Source organism: Lampetra fluviatilis, chromosome 59, assembly GCF_964198595.1.
Source record: "Lampetra fluviatilis chromosome 59, kcLamFluv1.1, whole genome shotgun sequence".
Taxonomy (NCBI): domain Eukaryota; kingdom Metazoa; phylum Chordata; class Hyperoartia; order Petromyzontiformes; family Petromyzontidae; genus Lampetra; species Lampetra fluviatilis.
In genome coordinates, this window is record NC_136333.1 from 5,229,861 (window position 1) to 5,251,770 (window position 21,910).

The following is a 21,910-nucleotide window of genomic DNA, read 5'->3' on the forward strand; positions in this document are numbered from 1 at the left end:
TGAACTGTTCAACATATTTTATTGGGAATTAAAATCGAAAGCTAAACATAGGCAAAACACTACAAGCAAGAATTGTTACTGCATTTTAATTCAGAAATATCGCAACGTTTAAACCCAATTATATTGTGTTGCTGTGGCCCGATCAACCAGCCTCCAATGTCAACTCCTCAGTATGTCTGAGTAGCAATGCCTTATGTCTGACCCAAAGATCAGACGAGGATACGGAGACTCCAGTCCTCACGGCCCACTAAAAAGCGAACTGACAGTGGTGCTTTTGGTGGTGATGTGGGCAATAGTACTGTAGTTGTGACAGTGTTTGTGGCAGCCATTGTAGTGGTAGTTAACGATGGCAGTGGTGCTGGTGGTGATGGTGTTAAGGCTATGATAGTGTTGGTAGTGCTGAAAGTGCTGATGTAAGTGATGTTTGTGGATATGATTTTGGTTGTGGTGGTGTTGGTCGTGGTGGTAGTGTTAGCAGTGGTGGTGGCAAAGGCAGCAGCGGTGAAGGTTATGGTGGCTATGTCAGTTAAAGCGGTGGTGATGTTTGTTAAGTGGTGCTGGCGATGGATGTTTCAGTCGCGTCTGCGGTTGTGTTGGTAGTGGTGGTTGTGGAAGTATCAGTAGCGTCGATGGTCGTAGTGACGGAAGTGGAGGTGTCAGTACGTGTCTGGTGGTGGTAGTAGTGGTAGTATTTTTAGTGGTGGTGGTGTTGTCAGTGTCTATGATGGTGTTGGTGGTAATGTGAGTACAGACAGAAGTAGTGTTGGTGGTGGTGATGGTGGTGATGGCGATGGTGGTTATCGGTGCAAAAGGCGATGGTGTTGGAGGTGATGGAGGTGATGGACGTGGAGGTGGTGGGGGTGATGGACATGGAGTTTTATGGACGTGGTGGTGGAGATAATGGACGTGGTGGTGGTGGTGGTGGTGGAGATAATGGACGTGGTGGTGGAGGTGGTGGGGGTGATGGACGTGGAGTTTTATGGACGTGGTGGTGGAGGTGATGGACGTGGTGGTGGAGATAATGGACGTGGTGGTGGTGGAGATAATGGACGTGGTGGTGGAGGAGATAATGGACGTGGTGGTGGAGGTGGTGGGGGTGATGGACGTGGAGTTTTATGGACGTGGTGGTGGTGGTGATGGACGTGGTGGTAGAGATAATGGACGTGGTGGTGGAGGTGATGGACGTGGAGGTGGTGGACGTGTAGGTGATGAACGTGATGGACGTGGTGGCAGCGGAGGTGAGACGGGCACTGGAGCTCAAGCGCCTCTAGGCCGAGCAGCCTGGCCGCTCGCTGGGTCACACGACTGGGTACGTGGCGTCACTGGCGACGCCACAGTTGTTGTTTCTGTTTCTCGCCAGCCTCATGTAGCCTTGCTCCCCCCACCCAGCGCCCCAGCTGCACACAACACACACACACAACATGCACCGTGTCTGCAATGCACGATCGTGTTTGGTTTACCTATGTTAGGTTATGTTTGCACGTTACAGGCACGGAAAAATTTATCATTTAAAAAATATATTCTCCGGGTCATTGGTAGGTTGGAGTAGTAGCCGCGTGACTCGTAGCTACGTATACTGGATGTGGTGTACCGGATGTGCAAATATGTTTTTTTTCCCAGATCGCCAACTGGGGCATAGGAGGGCTGGTAATAAATTAACATAGGGACCTTCATACAAGCAAAGCGAAAAGTCGTCTACAAGGCAAGTCTCACCTGCTACTGCTGTGACACGGATTAAAGTGGAACAAAAACTGGCAATGGAATTAAGAATCTCGGAGGGGTTTACACTTGGAATGACACGGCACTAAATAAAACTTAGGGCCGTAGTCTGAGCAGAGGTCGCAATCGGGTACCCGATACCCCTACCCTACCCGATACCCGGCTACCTGTACCCAACCAGGTACGGGTACCCGTTTACGACCTTGGTGCGGCCGGGTACGGGTACGGGTAGGCCGTGAGTCACTGGTAAGTAACCGTTTGTCACTCATTTCGGGTAGGGTACGGGTACGGGTAGGGAACGGGTACCGGTACCCGACCGGGTACGGGTACGGGTACCCATTTGCGACCCTGGTGCGGCCGGGTACGGGTACGGGTAAGGAATCAAAACCCGTTTGCGACCTCTGAGTCTGAGTCAGAGCTGGCTCTGGCTTGGATGTGGCTCAAGGGAGCCAACCCAAACCCATACGCTTACTTTATTTATTTAGTTTTACCAGGTTTAAGTCCCGACTGAGCTGTGTAGCTCTTTTTCAGAAGTGACCTGGCTTTCACAAGTGATAGCTCGACCCAGTGGCTTTTCATCGTGTGGAAATTTATAGCAGGCAAATACTCTTAAATGTGGAGGGGAAAACCGGATGACACGGAGAAAAATCCACGTGATCACGGGGAAAACAAGCAAACTCCAAATATACAGCAGCAGGCGTCAGGGTCGCAATCGAATCCACGACCTCGTGTATACCAGTCGAGGTAGTTAACATCTCCTAGCCACCGTGGTGATGAGAGAGAGACACGCAAACTCCAAATATACAGCACGCATCAGGGTCGGGATCGAACCCACGATCTCCTGTAGACCAGACGAGGTAGTGAACATCTCCTCGCCACCATGGCACCCCATACTTTACTTTAGCCGGCACCCGGCAAGGTCCCAGGCTCCCAGCCAAGTTAGGGATTTCCGCTAGCTGAGCCCGAAGCCGAGCCACGGCTGAGCCACTCGTTAGAGCCCGAGGCAGAGTCGCAGCCAGAGGCGAGCCGCCACTACAACAAAATCTGTGACTTCCACTGCAAAATTGCACACGCATATGCCGCGGCTGCCCCCCTCCCTAACCCCCCGCAACTCCCCCTCACCCCTCACCCCCCCTGACCCCTCACCCCCCAGCCCCCCCCCCCTCACCTGTTCTTCAGCAGCCAGAAATCCTTGCCATCCTCCGTGCCGTATCCCACGGCGAGCATGGAGTGGTGCAGCCTCTTGGCTTTATTGCGGCAAAAACGGCTGTAGTAGATGCCTGCACGCGAACCACAGGAATCATCGCTCGTTCATTTATTCATTCATTCGTTCATTCATTCATTAATTCGTTCATTCAATTAATTCGTTCAAACCATTGATTCGCTCGTGCGAGCTAATGGATGGATTTAAGGCCAGGTGAGAGCCCCTGGTTATAGAGTACGACTGCTTAGTTACACTTATATTCTTATTTTTTTTCGGTAAAGTCACGTAGGTAAAAAATTAAAATTAATAAAAGTAAAATAAAAATAAAATAAAAATCACGACGTTTCGGAGGCAACACAAGCTTCCGTCTTCAGGTGGAACCGTCACAGCACGATAGCTGTATCAAGTGAGTAGTGGCGTTCGCAACGCAGTCGTCCTGCCAGAACATTGAATTTGTTATCGATGAACGTGAACGGCATCCCTTCAAAGCTGCGTCATCCGATATGACGATTGATCAAGAGTGAACAAAAATAGCCGAAGACATTTTTCCGCTCATAATATTTTTAGGTTAAATTTTTTTTTCTCCCGATAATTTTTAATGAAATCTGCTTCTCTGCGCACGCAGCGCGGCTCCCATCGTAGTTAGGGGAGAGACTATATCACAGAGGTCAGAAACGGGTTTTGATTCCTTACCCGTACCCGGCCGCACCAGGGTCGCAAACGGGTACCCGTACCCGGCCGTACCCGTACCATACCCGTAGCCGGCCGGGTACGGGTAGGGTACGGGTATCGGGTACCTGATTGCGACCTCTGGGATGAAGCCATGTTGCAGGCGCGGGTGGGTTGATTCTAGGAACTTGAATTGTGAGAAGAGACAAGACGTTGGGAAATGAGTGACAAACAGTTACTCACCAGTGACTCACGGCCTACCCGTACCCGTACCCGGCCGCACCAGGGTCGCAAACGGCTACCCGTACCCGGCCGGGTACGGGTAGCCGGGTATCGGGTAGGGTACGGGTATCGGGTACCCGGTTGCGACCTCTGCTATATCATGAACGTAGTCAGCAGGAAATATGTCTGTCCAGCAGCTGGGCGAAGCAAGTACGAACGGGTGAAACAAGCCGAGTGACAGCGGCGGTAGTATCATGGGGCAGCAGCAGCAGCACAAACTGTTTGAAAGTTATATTCTTGGTTCTTTCGGTAAAGTCACGTAGAAGAGAAATAATACAATAATATAAATACGACGTTTCGACTGCAATACAAGCAATCGTCATCAGGTGTATATGTTCTTGTTGTGGATTTTACACCTGATGATGATTGCTCGTATTGCTTGTATCGCAGTCGAAACGTCGTGAGAATTTTTATTGTTTAATATTTGTATTATTTTATTATTTCTCTTCCAGTGTAATGCATTGTCTTTGAGCTGTACGCCTTTTGGCGTCCTCTGGTCGAGCACCAATTGGGTCGAGGCTCAAAAGAAAGCCGTCCCTTGATGTGGACCAATCAGTTTCAAGGACAATGCATATAATATTATCATAGTGTGTGTTTTGTTTGCGTTTTGACTGCAAGTATTGTGGTTAATGCAGACGTGAATCCTTGCAAAAAGGTTTCAGTTTTGTTGCCAGAAAAAAGGGGAAAAACCTTATTATTATTAAAACTTACTATTTTTCGATTTAAAGCTTTCGTGACTGCAGGGATTCATCTTCTTGGTTCTTTCGGTAAAGTCACGTAGAAGGGAAGTAATAAAATAATAAAAATAAAACATAATAAAATGAAATAATTCTCACGACGTTTCGGCTACAACCTGAAGACGGCTGCTTGCGTTGTAGCCGAAACGTCGTGAGAATTATTTCATTTTATTATGTTTTATTTTTATTATTTTATTACTTCCCTTCTACGTGACTTTACCGAAAGAACCAAGAAGAAAACTTACTATGTTACATATAAACCCCATGTATTTGTTAGCATTGTACTTTTCTTGGTTTAAGATTGAGAACCAAAGGCGTGCAACGCTGCAGTAAAGGTTGGCGAGTAAGGGGCGGTCCATAAATGACGTCACGCACCTGGGGGGGGGGGCAGACATTTGTGACGATGTGTGACGGGGGGGGGGGTTTGAGAAATGTGACGTCACATCAAAATGCGCAACTTTAAATAAATATAGAATTGTTATAACAACACTAATTGTTATAACAACACTCCTACAACATCAGAGTGCAGCGCCACATTAAATACGCACTACAATGACAATAGTTTAAAGCGATTTGAAGCATGTTTTATTTTCTAAATGGAAATATGGTTTTGGGGGGGGAGGGGGGGGGCAGAGCTTTGTGACGTCATATTTGAGGGGTGTGGGGTCTGACTTTTTGTGACGCCGTGTGACGAAGGTTGGGGGGGTCAAAAATCGTCCAAAATCGCGTGACGTCATTTATGGACGGCCCCAAAGGGCACAGGCCTCCTCAACATCCCGAGCGCAGCTGTGCGCGGTAGCCCCCTGCGCGAGAGGGTGGGGGGACATCGGGAGGGAGAGAGATGGGGAGACGGGACTGCGTGGAGGCGGAAGGAGGATCGGTGGGAATCGTGTTTGGGGGGTGGGGATTGGACGTACCGGATTTGTAGAAGATCTTGATGTGCCGCGCATCGATCGCCACCGCCACTGGTCCCTCGGTGGCCAAGGCGGCCTGCAGGTGGGACTCGCTGCCGCTGGGGACCCTCTTGTAGCCGGAGACCCTCACCGGGGAGCGCTGGCTGATGTTGAAGCGACACGCGATGTTGTCCTGCGGGCGGGCGGGTGGGGAGTCAAACGCGATGTAAATGACGTGGGCGGCTGAGAGCCGAGTGGCAACATCCTCACCCCAACCCCATCCTCACCCCAACCCCATCCTCACCCAAACCCCATCCTCACCCCAACCCCATTCCCATCCTCACCCCAACCCCATCCTCACCCAAACCCCATCCTCACCCCAACCCCATCCCCATCCTCACCCCATCGTCACTCCAACCCCATCCTCACCCAAACCCCATCCTCACCCCAACCCCATCCTCACCCCAACCCCATCCCCATCCTCACTCCGACCCCATCCCCATCCTCACTCCGACCCCATCCTCACTCCAACCCCATCCTCACTCCAACCCCATCCTCACTCCAACCCCATCCTCACTCAGACCCCATCCCCATCCTCACTCCAACCCCATCCTCACTCCAACCCCATCCTCATCCCAACCCCATCCCCATCCTCACTCCAACCCCATCCTCACCCAAACCCCATCCTCACCCCAACCCCATCCTCACTCCAACCCCATTCCCATCCTCATCCCAAGCCCATCCCCATCCTCACTCCAACCCCATCCTCACCCCATCCTCACCATGACCCCATCCTCACTCCATCCCCATCCTCACCATGACCCCATCCTCACCCCAACCCCATCCTCACCCCATCCCCATCCTCACCCCAACCCAATAAGTTCTTGTAGTGAAGTCAAACACGTTGGGACTGCGGCAAATCATTACAATCAATGGGCATCGCAGCCATTTCCCATACAGGGGTGGGGGAGCAGGGGGGGGTGAGAGCCAGAGCAGAATGCGGGGGTCAACGAAAGCAAATCGCATCGTCGCTCACTCCCTCCTCATTCCGATTGAGCGTTTAACACTCGTGTAGAGTTTGTTGAACATCGACTTGTGTCACGTGCCCTCCCCCTCCACTTCCCCCCTTTTCACCAAGGTCACGCCACGGGATTTCCCAGGGCTCATGCACGTCCGTACGTTGAACTTCTTTCGCACCGTACGTAGCAAACCGCGCTGATCAGAGGTGCAGTGTTGAGTCTATGGGTAGTGTTAGTCTTTGTGCAGCATGTATGTTGAACTTCTTTCGCACCGTACGTAGCCAACAACCACGCCGCTGCTGCCACCTTTGCACCCCCTGGAACCCCCCCCCCACCCACCCACCGCTGCCCCCCTCCCCAAGTAAATGTTCCTCGTAACCATGGCGAGAGCGAGAGGGAAAACAGGGGGAACATAGACAGAGAGTAGGGAGAGAGGGGGTAGAGAGAGAGGGGGGGGGGTAGAGAGAGAGGGGGGGTAGAGAGGGGGGGTAGAGAGAGGGGGTAGAGAGAGAGGGGGGGGGGGTAGAGAGAGGGGGTAGAGAGAGAGGGGGGGGTAGAGAGTGGGGGGGGTAGAGAGAGGGGGTAGAGAGAGAGAGAGGGGGGGTAGAGAGAGAGGGGGGGTAAGAAGGAAGAGAGCAGAGCGTGAAATCTTTCGTGAAATCTTTCATTTAAACGCGGGGGGGGGGGGGGGCACATAAAGCAAAGCATTGAAAAAAAACCCCAAAAAACCGAAATGATGAACGAAGCAAAGTGCCGACTACACCGAGCATCTTCTTGTTTCCTCTGAACGTAAATAAATAAATAAAAATAGAAAAACTACAAAATACAAAAAATACTATTTATCAAAAAGAAATAAAAAAAAAGAGAGAGCGAGAGAGCGGGTGAGCCCTCCATCGGCGCCAGGGTCGACCCCGGCACGTACCCTGCCCTCGTACGGGTAGCTGTCCTCCGTCTCGATGCCCTGCATCTCCTGCACGGCGACGAACCCCATGCTCGCCGAGCCTTTGCGGCAGCCGCGCGAGCCGTACGGGCGCGAGCAGTCGATGAGCTGCTGCTCGCTGAGCTCCATCATCTCGCCGTTCCGCTTGATCTTCCAGTGGCTCTCCATCGCGCCCGTGGCCGAGAAGGCCCACGAGGCCCAGCAGTTCCTCTGGTACGGAGAAGGGGAGATGGCGGCACGGGAAAGGGTGGAGGTTTTTCAGAAATACACCATTGGAACCTCCTTTGCCAGTAGCAAAATATGATGATTGGTTTTTTACCATTTTATCTGGCAACAAAACTGACAACTTTTGGCGTCATCTGGTCCAACACCAGGTGAGACTAGGCTCCAAGAAAAGCTGTCTCGGGTGTGGACCAATCAATTTCAAGGACAGTGCATATCATTATCAGAGTTGTGTTTTTTGTTTGCATTTAATGCAACATGACTCCTTGTAAAAAAAAGTGTGAGGTTTGTTGCTAGAAAAAAAAACTATTATCGTTTTCAGAAATAGTTTGTTATCACGAGTAAAATAACTGCCACATTCTAGATTTGAAGCTTTCGTGACTGCAGGAATCCATACTCTTTGGTTCTTTCGGTAAAGTCACGTAGGTAGAAAAATTAAACAAATCACGACGTTTCGATTGCATCACAAGCAATCGTCATCAGGTGGGAAAACCACAGCAATATATTTTGTTTTGCTGAAGTGGGAGAGAGAGCTTTCCCTTGAATATGCCCTCACGTTTTGATCTTTTTTTATCACATGCGTCTTAATTTTATAGGTGAGATTCACACGGTAAAGTATTGCGATGCCCTCTTTAGTGGGGTCGAGTTCTTGCTCAACAAATACATGGAATGAAGGAGGAGTACCGGCTTCTTCTGGTTCTTGACGGGCGTCACGGCGTCGCGATTCCGCCAGTCCATCTCGTTCGGCAGGGACATGTCGAGTGGAGCATTGACGGACGATTCTGTCCACTTCTTCACCTCGTTGTCTTCCTCGCTCGCGTCACCGTCGTCATCTGCCAGCGGCTCCAACGCCGCCATCTGCAGCTCGAATTCCTCCTCCGACTGCCATGGGGAGAGGATGAGGCGGGAGACGTGGGAGCCACGTTAGGGTCACTTCCCACTGTTAAACAGTTGCATGTATTCTGGATTTGAAGCTTTCGTGACCGCAAGGATTCATGCTCTTAGTTTTTTCGGTAAAGTCACGTAGGTAAAAAAATTTAATAAAAAAAATAATAATAAAAAAATCACGACGTTTCGGAGGCAACACAAGTCTCCGTCATCAGGTGGGACCGTCACAGCCAGATTTGCTGTATGAAGTGAGGCAGGGATTCCAAGATGCATGTATACCGTACGGGTGGTTCACACCGCACAGTGCCGGATTAGACTAGTGCGGGGCCTGTAGTATGATGTTATAAGGGACCATAAACAAATAAATAAACACAAGTATAAAACAAACAAATTTTACTTGCATAGAAAAGTAATTGTATTTTTTTCATTTGCTATGCAGCCAGATCATACGACAAATCGCTAGCCTTAAACACCCAGTCGTTCATAAAAGTTGAAGGTGGTATAGTACTATAGTAATAGAGCAAGTGCAGAATCACAGAAACGGAATTGATAGCTTGAAAGCATTTAGTGCAGGGCCCTTGAAAGTGCGGGGCCCTTAGCTACGTCATATGTAGTAGTAGCTACTACTACATATTAGTAGCTACGTCATATGTAGTAGTAGCTACTACTACATATTAGTAGCTACGTCATATGTAGTAGTAGCTACTACTACATATTAGTAGCTACGTCATATGTAGTAGTAGCTACTACTACATATTAGTAGCTACGTCATATGTAGTAGTAGCTACTACTACATATTAGTAGCTACGTCATATGTAGTAGTAGCTACTACTACATATTAGTAGCTACGTCATATGTAGTAGTAGCTACTACTACATATTAGTAGCTACGTCATATGTAGTAGTAGCTACTACTACATATTAGTAGCTACGTCATATGTAGTAGTAGCTACTACTACATATTAGTAGCTACGTCATATGTAGCTACTTTTGCTATGAGGATAATCCCGCACTGTCCATACGGCGTACAGCCGTTTCAATACTCCCTTGTGATGGGACTTTGTAGGATGAACATTGAGATTTATTAGGGCACAGGGTGATCAATAAGGTTCTGAATTGGTCTGTAATAAGGTAGAGGGCACTGATAAGGGGTTGACAGGTATGCATCAGATTGGTGTCGGAAAGATGTGGCACCACTTGAGCATATTGGCACAAGGCAGAGAGGAAAGTGGAGACAACTGACAAAATCTTTTTGGTTCTTTCGGTAAAGTCACGTAGAAGGGAAATAATAAAATAATAAAAGTAAAACATAATAAAATAATTCTCACGACGTTTCGGCCACAACGCAAGCAGCCGTCCTCAGGTGAAGAACAGCGTCTTTCCGACAGACCTGTTCTTCACCTGAGGACGGCTGCTTGCGTTGTGGCCGAAACGTCGTGAGAATTATTCTTTTATGTTTTATTTTTATTATTTCCCTCCTACGTGACTTTACCGAAAGAACCAAGAAGATGAATCCCTGCAGTCACGAAAGCTTTAAATCGAAATTTAACTGACAAAATGTGCAGAGGACACATACGGGGCTCTCCGCCCATGGATCGTGATGACGACCATGCCCATACAGCACTTGCGTAGTGATCCGGACTCAGATGCGGCCGCACTTACCACGTCTCCGAACTGGTTCATGGCCAGCGTGTAGGAGTGCTTGCCGAGGGCCTCCTCCAGGTTGTGCCGGTCGATCATCTTCAGGTTGTGCTCCCACACGAGGCGACGCCGGCCCTCCTCGGCCTGCGCACCACCAGGGGGAGACGAGGTTGAGAGTGTAGCGGCCTCTAGTGGCAGCGGAGGATCGCACGGAGCCATTAGAGTCCAGGGGTTGGGAACGTCCGGCCCGCGGGCCGTGTAGGGCCCACGAAACCATTTGGTGTCTGGCCCTGCCAAGGCAACCGCAGGCGGGACTCGAAATTCAATAGATCTAGGAGCAAACCTGGAAAAGCAGTTGCGAGTAGCAATATCGTCAATACCAGCTAACATCATCACACGCCTCACCAAAGAGAAGCAGTTCCAGCCATCGCATTAGGGGTGAGTTAATTAAATGTTTGACCAAATATATCGGGCTAATTTTTAAGTTGATAATTTTGTATGGGCCACGAATGATGTTATAAATATCCAAATGGCCCTTGGCAGAAAAAAGGTTCCCCACCCCTGCTAGACAAAGCATACAAATGGGAAAACGATATCTTCCCTTTAATTCGTTCAATGTAAACAAAACATCTATTCAATTTAAAACTAAACTATGCTTATTTATTTTTACCAGGTTGGGCCCACTGAGTTGTACAGCTCCTTTTCAGAAGCGACCTGGTTATCACAGATGACAGCTCAACGAAGTGGCTTATTGTGTGGACATTTTCGCAGCAGACACATACTCTAAACGCGTGTTTCTAAATTTGGAGGGAAAAAACCGGAGCACCCAGAGAAAAATCCACGCGACCACGGGGAGGGTGAACACGCAAACACCAGATATACAGCATGCATCGTCAGGGTCGGGATCGAACCCACAACCTCACGTATACCAGGCGAGGTAGTTAACATCTCTCCACGGAGAGACCGAGAGACGCAAACTCCAGATATACAGCATTCGTCAGGGTTGGGATCGAACCCACGACCACCTGTGTACCAGGTGAGGTAGTTAACATCTCACCACGGAGAGAGACGCAAACTCCAGAAAAACATCATAGATCAGGGTCGGGATCGAACTAACGACCTCCTGTGTACCAGGCGAGGTAGTTAACATTTCTCCACGGAGAGAGACGCAAACTCCAAAAAAACATCATGAATCAGGGTCGGGATCGAACCTACGACCTCCTGTGTACCAGGCGAGGTAGTTAACATCTCACCACGGAGAGACGCAAACTCCAGAAAAACATCATAGATCAGGGTCGGGATCGAACTCACGACCTCCTGTGTACCAGGCGAGGTAGTTAACATCTCACCACGGAGAGAGACGCAAACTCCAGAAAAACATCATAGATCAGGGTCGGGATCGAACTAACGACCTCCTGTGTACCAGGCGAGGCAGTTAACATCTCTCCACGGAGAGAGACGCAAACTCCAAAAAAACATCATGGATCAGGGTCGGGATCGAACTAACGACCTCCTGTGTACCAGGCGAGGTAGTTAACATCTCTCCACGGAGAGACAGAGAGACACAAACTCCAGATATACAGCATGCGTCATGGTCGGAATCGAACCCACGATCTCATGTGTACCAGGCGAGGTAGTTCACATCTCACCACGGAAAGACAGAGAGACACAAACTTCAGATATACACAGCATGCGTCATGGTCGGGATCGAACCCACGACCTCCTGTGTACCAGGCGAGATAGTTAACATCTCTCCACAGAGAGACAGAGAGACACAAACTCCAGATATATAGCATGCGTCGTCAGTGTTGGGATCGAACCCACGACCTCCTGTGTACCAGGCGAGGTAGTTAACATCTCACCACGGGGAGAGACGCAAACTCCAGAAAACATCAGGTATCAGGGTCGGGATCGAACCCACGACCTCCTGTGTACCAGGCGAGGTAGTTAACATCTCATCACGGAGAGACAGAGAGACGCAAACTCCAGATATACAGCATGCGTCGTCAGGGTCGGGATCGAACCCACGACCTCCTGTGTACCAGGCGAGGTAGTTAACATCTCCGAGCCACCGGCGATGGCGCCCGAATTTGAACCGACGAATCGACGGCTCGTTAATGAATCTCCCCACCACCACCACCACCACAACTTTATCGCCATAAAATCCCCGCTTTTCACACCTCGTCGTAGGCCTTGTCGTAGCGGCTCTTCCACGCCTCCCAGTGCGGCTGCAGGTGAGGGTCTCCCAGCTGCTCCGGTCCTGCCGGCGTCGCCACGGCAACGGTGACCATGACGACGACGAGGGGGATGAGGAAAAGGGGCGGAGCCACGGTGGTCCTCTGATTCGCCACTGTGAAGGGTGGGGTGTGGGGGGTGGGGTGTATGAGGGGTGGGGTGGGATGAGGTGTGTGGGGGGTGGGGCGTGTGGGGTGGGATGGGGTGTGTGGGGGGGGGTGGGGTGTGTGCGGGGTGGGGGGTGGGGGTGGAGTGGGGTGTGTGGGGGGTGGGGTGGGGGTGTGGGGGGTGGGGTGTGTGGGGGTGGGGTGTGTGGGGGGTTGGGTGTGTGGGGGGTGGGGTGGGTGTGTGGGGTGTGTGAGGGGTGGGGTGGGGTGTGTGGGGGTGGGGTGTGTGGGGGTGGGATGTGTGGGGGGTGGGGTGTGTGGGGTGGGGTGGGGTGTGTGGGGGGTGGGATAGGGTGTGTGGGGGGGGGGGCGAACAGCTGAGCACTTCCTTCACGAGCGCCTTCCAACTTGAGACTGAGAGTCGTGGTGGTGTGTGTGAGTCTCATAGCTGTCAACCCGTACGGTTTACCCGTATTCTTGTACAAGGGAAATTGAGTTAAAAAATAGTTTGTGTCTATTAGTTTGTGCTTCTCCCTTGTGATGGTGACTTTGTCGGATGAACGTTGAGATGTACAAGGGGCACGGGGTCACCAATAGGGTCTGAATTGGTCTGTAGTAAGGTAGAAGACACTGATAAGGGGTTGACGGGTACTGTCTGTTCGACACCAATGACGATGAACTGAACCTGTGTTGGGCCTCCTCCCCTAGGTCGAATCAGCCTCAAATGAGTACCTGCTGACGTGCGTAAACATCGCGACTAGGGAGACAAAGGCGGCCGGGCGTGGTGTTGGCCACTCACCCCCTCGTGTGCCATGCCGGCCTTCATAGGTGCTACTCGCTAACAGCACTTGCCCCAACAGACTGGTAAGGCTACACGGGGGATCTTTGTTTGCTCAGTTCGGCCAACGTGAATCAGAATCTTCATTTGGACCGGGCGAATCCGATGAGCTGTGAAGCTCTTTTTCACAAAGATGTCCCCGCTAGGCTCCAAGATGAACCCACTAGGCCCACAGATGTCCCAGTAGGTGGCTCAACAAGGCAGCTCGCGATCGGGAAGGGTGCGAGTTCAAGTCCTGGTTAAGGTGTTGACTCATCCCATCGAATGAGTACCACTCGAATCAGTGCCGCTTAAATGAGTACCACTTTTCAACGAGGATCACAGAACGACTCGCCCCTGCCATAGGAATGCAGAATTTCCACCACCGGCATTGGAGGACTGTAGAAACAGGAGATGATCACCAATCTACTAATGCTCATTGGAGCAGGAAGTTGCTTTTGGATGTTTCTTTTCTTGATAATTGGTTTTTTACCCTTTTATCTGGCAACAAAACTGACACCTTTTTTTACAAGGAGTCATGTTTGCATAGACCACAATACCTGCAGTCGTAATGCAAACAAAAAACATAACTCTGATAATGTATGCACTGTCCTTGAAGTTGATTTGTCCACACCCGAGGCAGCTTTCCTTAGAGCCTAGTCTCACATGGTGTTGGACCAGATGACGCCAAAAGGGGTTTCCACATAGCTTTGAGATCCCTCAACAAACTATTGTTTAATATGTTTATTACTTTATTATTTCCTTTCTACGTGACTTTACCGAAAGAACCAAGAATATCATCATCATCGGACCTCTTCCTGGCTTCCTCAACGACGCCGGTGGAGTGTAACCATCACCCGCATCGTCAGAACATCGATAGCAGGCCGATGCGCGCGTCTCCTTCATGAACGGAAAATTAAAGCCACGAGCGAACGGGAGTGAGATGGTGGCGATGCAAACCCAAACTATGGACCATGTAGCAAACGCACAGAGACGCGTAGAAGCCCATAGAGACCCATAAAGACCCATGGAGATGCATTAAAGACAAGCCACAGGCCACAGTAGTGTGGTGGTGGCCATGCAAGCCAATCGATGGGCCATCTAGCAAAGCGCACTGCAGTCTGTGCTCCTTCAACGGAGAAGGAACAGCAACACGACGCAAACTCTTCTTCTCTGATGAAGCCTTGTCGAGGCCAGCACACTTCAACATTGCCACCTGTCACCTGAACGCATTGCTGCCACCACGTGACAACTGCCACCTGAACACATTGCTGCCACCACGTGCCAACTGCCACCTGAACACATTGCTGCCACCTCGTGCCAACTAGCACCTGAACACATTGCTGCCACCACGTGCCAACTGACACCTGAACACATTGCTGCCACCTCGTGCCAACTGTCACCTGAACACATTGCTGCCACCACGTGCCAACTGTCACCTGAACACATTGCTGCCACCACGTGCCAACTGTCACCTGAACACATTGCTGCCACCACGTGCCAACTGTCACCTGAACACATTGCTGCCACCACGTGCCAACTGTCACCTGAACGCATTGCTGCCACCACGTGACAACTGCCACCTGAACACATTGCTGCCACCACGTGCCAACTGCCACCTGAACACATTGCTGCCACCTCGTGCCAACTAGCACCTGAACACATTGCTGCCACCACGTGCCAACTGGCACCTGAACACATTGCTGCCACCTCGTGCCAACTGTCACCTGAACACATTGCTGCCACCACGTGCCAACTGTCACCTGAACACATTGCTGCCACCACGTGCCAACTGTCACCTGAACACATTGCTGCCACCTCGTGCCAACTGTCACCTGAACACATTGCTGCCTCCACGTGCCAACTGCCACCTGAACACATTGCTGCCACCTCGTGCCAACTGGCACCTGAACACATTGCTGCCTCCACGTGCCAACTGCCACCTGAACACATTGCTGCCACCTCGTGCCAACTGGCACCTGAACACATTGCTGCCTCCACGTGCCAGCTGTCACCTGAACACATTGCTGCCACCACGTGCCAACTGCCACCTGAACACATTGCTGCCACCACGTGCCAACTGGCACCTGAACGCATTGCTGCCACCACGTGCCAACTGTCACCTGAACACATTGCTGCCACCACGTGGCAACTGCCACCTGAACACATTGCTGCCACCACGTGCCAACTGTCACCTGAACACATTGCTGCCACCTCGTGCCAACTGCCACTTGAACACATTGCTGCCACCACGTGCCAACTGCCACCTGAACACATTGCTGCCACCTCGTGCCAACTAGCACCTGAACACATTGCTGCCACCACGTGCCAACTGACACCTGAACACATTGCTGCCACCTCGTGCCAACTGTCACCTGAACACATTGCTGCCACCTCGTGCCAACTGCCACTTGAACACATTGCTGCCACCTCGTGCCAACTGCCACTTGAACACATTGCTGCCACCACGTGCCAACTGCCACCTGAACACATTGCTGCCACCTCGTGCCAACTGTCACCTGAACACATTGCTGCCACCTCGTGCCAACTGCCACTTGAACACATTGCTGCCACCACGTGCCAACTGCCACCTGAACACATTGCTGCCACCTCGTGCCAACTAGCACCTGAACACATTGCTGCCACCACGTGCCAACTGACACCTGAACACATTGCTGCCACCACGTACCAACTGTCACCTGAACACATTGCTGCCACCACGTGCTAACTGTTACCTGAACACATTGCTGCCACCACGTGCCAACTGTCACCTGAACACATTGCTGCCACCACGTGACAACTGCCACCTGAACACATTGCTGCCACCACGTGCCAACTGCCACCTGAACACATTGCTGCCACCACGTGCCAACTGTCACCTGAACACATTGCTGCCACCACGTGCCAACTGTCACCTGAACACATTGCTGCCACCTCGTGCCAACTGTCACCTGAACACATTGCTGCCTCCACGTGCCAACTGCCACCTGAACACATTGCTGCCACCTCGTGCCAACTGGCACCTGAACACATTGCTGCCTCCACGTGCCAACTGCCACCTGAACACATTGCTGCCACCTCGTGCCAACTGGCACCTGAACACATTGCTGCCTCCACGTGCCAGCTGTCACCTGAACACATTGCTGCCACCACGTGCCAACTGCCACCTGAACACATTGCTGCCACCACGTGCCAACTGGCACCTGAACGCATTGCTGCCACCACGTGCCAACTGTCACCTGAACACATTGCTGCCACCACGTGGCAACTGCCACCTGAACACATTGCTGCCACCACGTGCCAACTGTCACCTGAACACATTGCTGCCACCTCGTGCCAACTGCCACTTGAACACATTGCTGCCACCACGTGCCAACTGTAACCTGAACACATTGCTGCCACCTCGTGCAAACTGTCACCTGAACACATTGCTGCCTCCACGTGGCAACTGTCACCTGAACACATTGCTGCCACCACGTGCCAACTGTCACCTGAACACATTGCTGCCACCACGTACCAACTGTCACCTGAACACATTGCTGCCACCACGTGCTAACTGTTACCTGAACACATTGCTGCCACCACGTGGCAACTGCCACCTGAACACATTGCTGTCACCACGTGCCAACTGTCACCTGAACACATTGCTGCCACCACGTGCCAACTGTCACCTGAACACATTGCTGCCACCACGTGCCAACTGTCACCTGAACACATTGCTGTCACCACGTGCCAACTGCCACCTGAACACATTGCTGCCACCACGTGCCAACTGTCACCTGAACACATTGCTGCCACCACGTGCCAACTGTCACCTGAACACATTGCTGCCACCACGTGCCAACTGTCACCTGAACACATTGCTGTCACCACGTGCCAACTGTCACCTGAACACATTGCTGCCACCACGTACCAACTGTCACCTGAACACATTGCTGCCACCACGTGCCAACTGTCACCTGAACACATTGCTGTCACCACGTGCCAACTGTCACCTGAACACATTGCTGCCACCACGTACCAACTGTCACCTGAACACATTGCTGTCACCACGTGCCAACTGCCACCTGAACACATTGCTGCCACCACGTGCCAACTGTCACCTGAACACATTGCTGCCACCACGTGCCAACTGTCACCTGAACACATTGCTGCCACCACGTGCCAACTGTCACCTGAACACATTGCTGTCACCACGTGCCAACTGTCACCTGAACACATTGCTGCCACCACGTACCAACTGTCACCTGAACACATTGCTGCCACCACGTGCTAACTGCCACCTGAACACATTGCTGCCACCACCGTGGCAGCTTCAGTGGTGTGATGCACGCGGAATCAAGAGGGTTACGGATGAATGCAAGAGGCCCTTACTTGCAAGCGAGATGCACCGACCAAGGAGTTGGTGTGGGGGGGGGGGCACCTTGTCCGTGATGTCTCAAGGGATCGGGTCGCCTCCTCTTTTTATACGCGGCCAGAATCGCAGACAGTCAGCTGAACTAACTTGACGTGTTGGCAAATATCCCTGTAACCCCCACCAGCAGCACCACCAGCAGCACCGCCCCCCGCCCCAGCCCAGCCTCTCATCCCCCACTCCTGCCAAAAAAAGATATAATAACCACAAAAAGGTGAAGTGTTTATGAGAACCTGCGGCTGCCGTCACGGGGAGGAGTGAAGTCTCCTGCTGCCTTATCGGCAACCGCTGTGCTCCTTGTGAAAGCGTGGGCTGGGCTTGGGCTGGGGGGGTCTGCGAGTTTGAACGGTTCGGGAATTAGCGTCCTTTGTTGGGGGGGGGGGGGGCTCGTTGCTTTACTTCATTTTTACATCATCTTAGTCGTTAAAAAAATATACATGTTGCGACCCAGGTCAGGTCACTCTTGGCAAGTGACGCTCGCCCTGGCTTCTCGCCGGGTTAAAACAACGCACACAAATTTGACCTGTGGCAGCCGTCTGTTGTTGTCGTTGTTGTTGTTGACAGTGGTGGTGCTGGCATATTCGGGGGGAAGGGGGGGGGGCTAAACTCCGAATGAGTTGACAGATCGTCTATGGATATCGAGGGCGGTGACCTGGCCAAGCGGTGGCAGGTCCCAGCGCTCGTTTGCAAAAGGTTGGTGGTTCGAATCGAGTGGCCGCCCCTGGTTAACACTTGCGGTCTGCGTATTTTTGACCGCTTAAACAAATTACCGGGCCACGTTTGAAAAAATTGCGCCGTGAGTGACTCTGTTGTAATATGGACATCGATTACGAATAGTTTAGAGGGGTTTTTTTTGTATGTACGTATGTTGAACTTCTTTTGCACCGTACGTTGTCAACCATGCTGATCGTAGGTGCGTACTGTTTGTACGTACTGCGTGTCTGTACGATGTGTGTACTGCGGTGCCTGTACTGTGTACGTGTGTACGATGTGTACATATGCACGAATATTGAACTTCTTTTGCACCGTACGTTGCCAACCGGGGGTGCCCCTTCCTATGAAAAAAAAATGCCATGACCCATCCTGAAAGTGAGGCTTTCCTGGGTAAAGATGCAGAACAGCAACAGCAGGCGACAGACAGCGACGCAGCGAGATGAGAGAAATGCAGACGCGAGTCGTTCGATAACGGAAGGGTGATGGAGAAACAATACAGATGTGAACGTCTAGAGATGGAATCCAAGGGTCCTCGAGGGAGAGAAGAGAGAGAGATACAGGCACGACGGAGACGGGAAACACTCTTTTGATTCTTATATTTATTACAATTTAAGTGAGCTTGTAGTAGTAATAGGTTTTGACCCTTTTATCTGGCAACAAAACTGACACCTTTATACGAGGGATCATGTTTGCATTAACCACAACACTTGCGGTCAAAATGCAAACAAAAAGACAACTCTGATAACGTATGCACTGTCCTTGAAATTGATTGGTCCACACCGAGACAGCTTTTCTTAGAGCCCAGTCTCACATGGTGTTGGACCAGATGACGCCAAAAGGCGCACAACTCAAAGACAACGCACCATCAGAGTATTGAGAGCTCGGGGTAAGCATTTACATTATGAGACCTCTCGATTTAAAGCTTTCGTGACTGCAGGGATTCATCTTCTTGGTTCTTTCGGTAAAGTCACGTAGAATGGAAATAATAAAAGAATAAAAATAAAACATAACAAAATAAAATATTTATTTTATTATGTTTTAAAATAAAATAATTATTTTATTGTGTTTCATTTTTATTATTTCCATTCTACGTGACTTTACCGAAAGAACCAAGAAGACTTTATCAACAGTTTGCCTTTAGAGGCGAACCCCCCTTTTCCTGGTGACGACCGCTTGTGTTGCGATCATTTTGATTCGCTTTATTTTTATTGTTATTTTTTTTCTATATCTACGTGACTTTACCGAAAGAAGCAAAGAATATTGCAGTCGATGTTCTGCATCTCCGTCAGCCGTACGACACGAAGCGGTCTGTTTAAATGCACGATGACGTTACGGAGTCTATAATGTGTACAATAAGTGCAATGGAATCACATTATGTAGTATGGTATGTATGTGTGTATGTTGTCAGATACATTTCTTTGCATACTGGATAATAAAAATAAAAACTTTAAACACTGACACAGATGTATCCGCAAGCCAGAATTGGGATGTGAGTTAATCCAGGATCAGAATCTGCATGTAGACTGGAAGAATCCGATAAGCTATGAAGCTCTTCGTTTTTACAGATGTCCAGTCGGGGTGGGTCATAAAGTTGCAACAACAAACAGTCCAAACACATGATAGGAGTTGCAGAGTGTAGAAAATCTAAGCAAGTCACTGAATAAAAATGCGAATAAAGTACAGAAGTACACTTTGCATAAGTGCATAAATGCCTGGCGATGTTTCAACAATAAATGCAATCTTGGACAGGGCAGCAAACAAAAAACAGTCCCAGAACCACAACAAGACAGCACACAGCCCCTCAATAAAACTGCACATTAAAATGGGACTGTGGATACATGGGTGAGGATCACAGTTACAAATCACACTGGCAAATGTGGTCGCTACCCAGCGCTAATCATGCGCTCCAGACTATATTTTTTTTAAGGAAGGTTAAGTGATGTTAAAGGGAGGAAACGAGGTTGTTTCAAAACGTTTGGTGCTGCAATCCGTGACGAGGCAGGATCTGCCTTGGACCGATAAGTCAGGGGGGAAAAGGGGAATCACGGGACCATTGGCAACGTCTGTGGTTGTTGCGCGCGAATGGGGGAAGTGATGAGGTTAGGCGGGTGGAAATTACAAAAAAAACACACGCGCCACCATCAGCAATGTTTTCTTGTCTCATAAAAATTATGTCAACTTTGTAACTCGCTGCTGCTGCGGTGTTACGGACTACTGCGCTCTGTGCTTCCAGTGGTCAGAGGCCTGCTCAAGGCGCGGCTCCGGCTGGAGCACGCCATGTACCACACACGTGTCGGTGATGTGCGCGTCTTCTTTGAACGCTGGGGAGCCGGAAAAGCCCCTCTCTGTACCAGCATAGACGGCACCCTCGTGGTGTTCACCTTCTGAAGCGCTCGCTCGTCACCGTGGCGTGCGCGATGACCACCACAACCACCACCACCACGTGACTTTTCTTTCGTGTTGTGCGTGGTGCTTTTAGCGCCACAGCGCGTGGATTTGTAGCGTTTATTTCCATTTGTTTGCTGGTGACTTTGTGTATTTCATATTGAAATCGCCTCCAGTGCTGTTGCTGCTGGCGGCAATAAAAGTAGTTTAAAAGTCAAAGTCTCGATTTAAAGCTTTCGTGACTGCAGGGATTCATCTTCTTGGTTCTTTCGGTAAAGACCACCACTAACACCATCACCAACACCACCACCACCATAAGAACAGGTCTGTCGGGAAGACAGACCTGTTCTTCAGACAGACCTGTTCTTCACCTGAGGACGGCTGCTTGCGTTGTGGCCGAAACGTCGTGAGAATTATTTTATTATGTTTTATTTTTATAATTTTATTACTTCCCTTCTACGTGACTTTACCGAAAGAACCAAGAAGATATTCTTAGGTTTTTTCGGTAAAGTCACGTAGGTAAAAAATTAAATTAATAAAAGTAAAATAAAATAAAATAATAAAAATCACGACGTTTCGGAGGCAACACAAGCTTCCCTCTTCAGGTGGAACCGTCACAGCACGCTTGCCTCCGAAACGTCGTGATTTTTATTCTTTTATTTTATTTTACTTTTATTAATTTTAATTTTTTACCTACGTGATTTTACCGAAAAAACCTAAGAATATGGATCGTTGCAGTCACGAAAGCTTCAAATCTAGAACCAAGAAGATGGAGTCAAAGTCTCTCAAAGAGAGAGAGGGGGGGGGGACTGCTCAGAGGCAGCGAGGAGAGAACTAGCGGGGGAATGAAGACAGCAGGCGGACGTTGAGCCGGTGCCGCGTCCACCGCCAAGCGGAGGGTGGCACAGCACCTTGGTCAGGGTGACACGAGGCACTGCAGTGCTGGGCCTTTGTGTCACTTGTCACGAAGCAACGGGTCTGCGGACCCTCCGCTTCCTCGTGGCCATTGCGGACTGATACTGCAG

The 21,910-nt window shown here is 50.4% G+C and overlaps 1 protein-coding gene across 1 annotated transcript; it reads right to left on the minus strand.

Moving 5' to 3' along the window:
* LOC144950824 (digestive cysteine proteinase 2-like) lies at nt 1–17,789 on the minus strand. The gene is made up of 8 exons (XM_078880939.1): nt 17,747–17,789; nt 12,394–12,563; nt 10,235–10,357; nt 8,370–8,567; nt 7,446–7,673; nt 5,529–5,697; nt 2,888–2,999; nt 1–1,397 (listed from the first exon to the last, which is right to left on the minus strand). Coding segments are annotated over exons 1-8 (1,101 nt in total). The 5' UTR covers nt 17,748–17,789; the 3' UTR covers nt 1–1,297.
* Nucleotides 17,790–21,910: the final 4,121 nt, after the last annotated feature.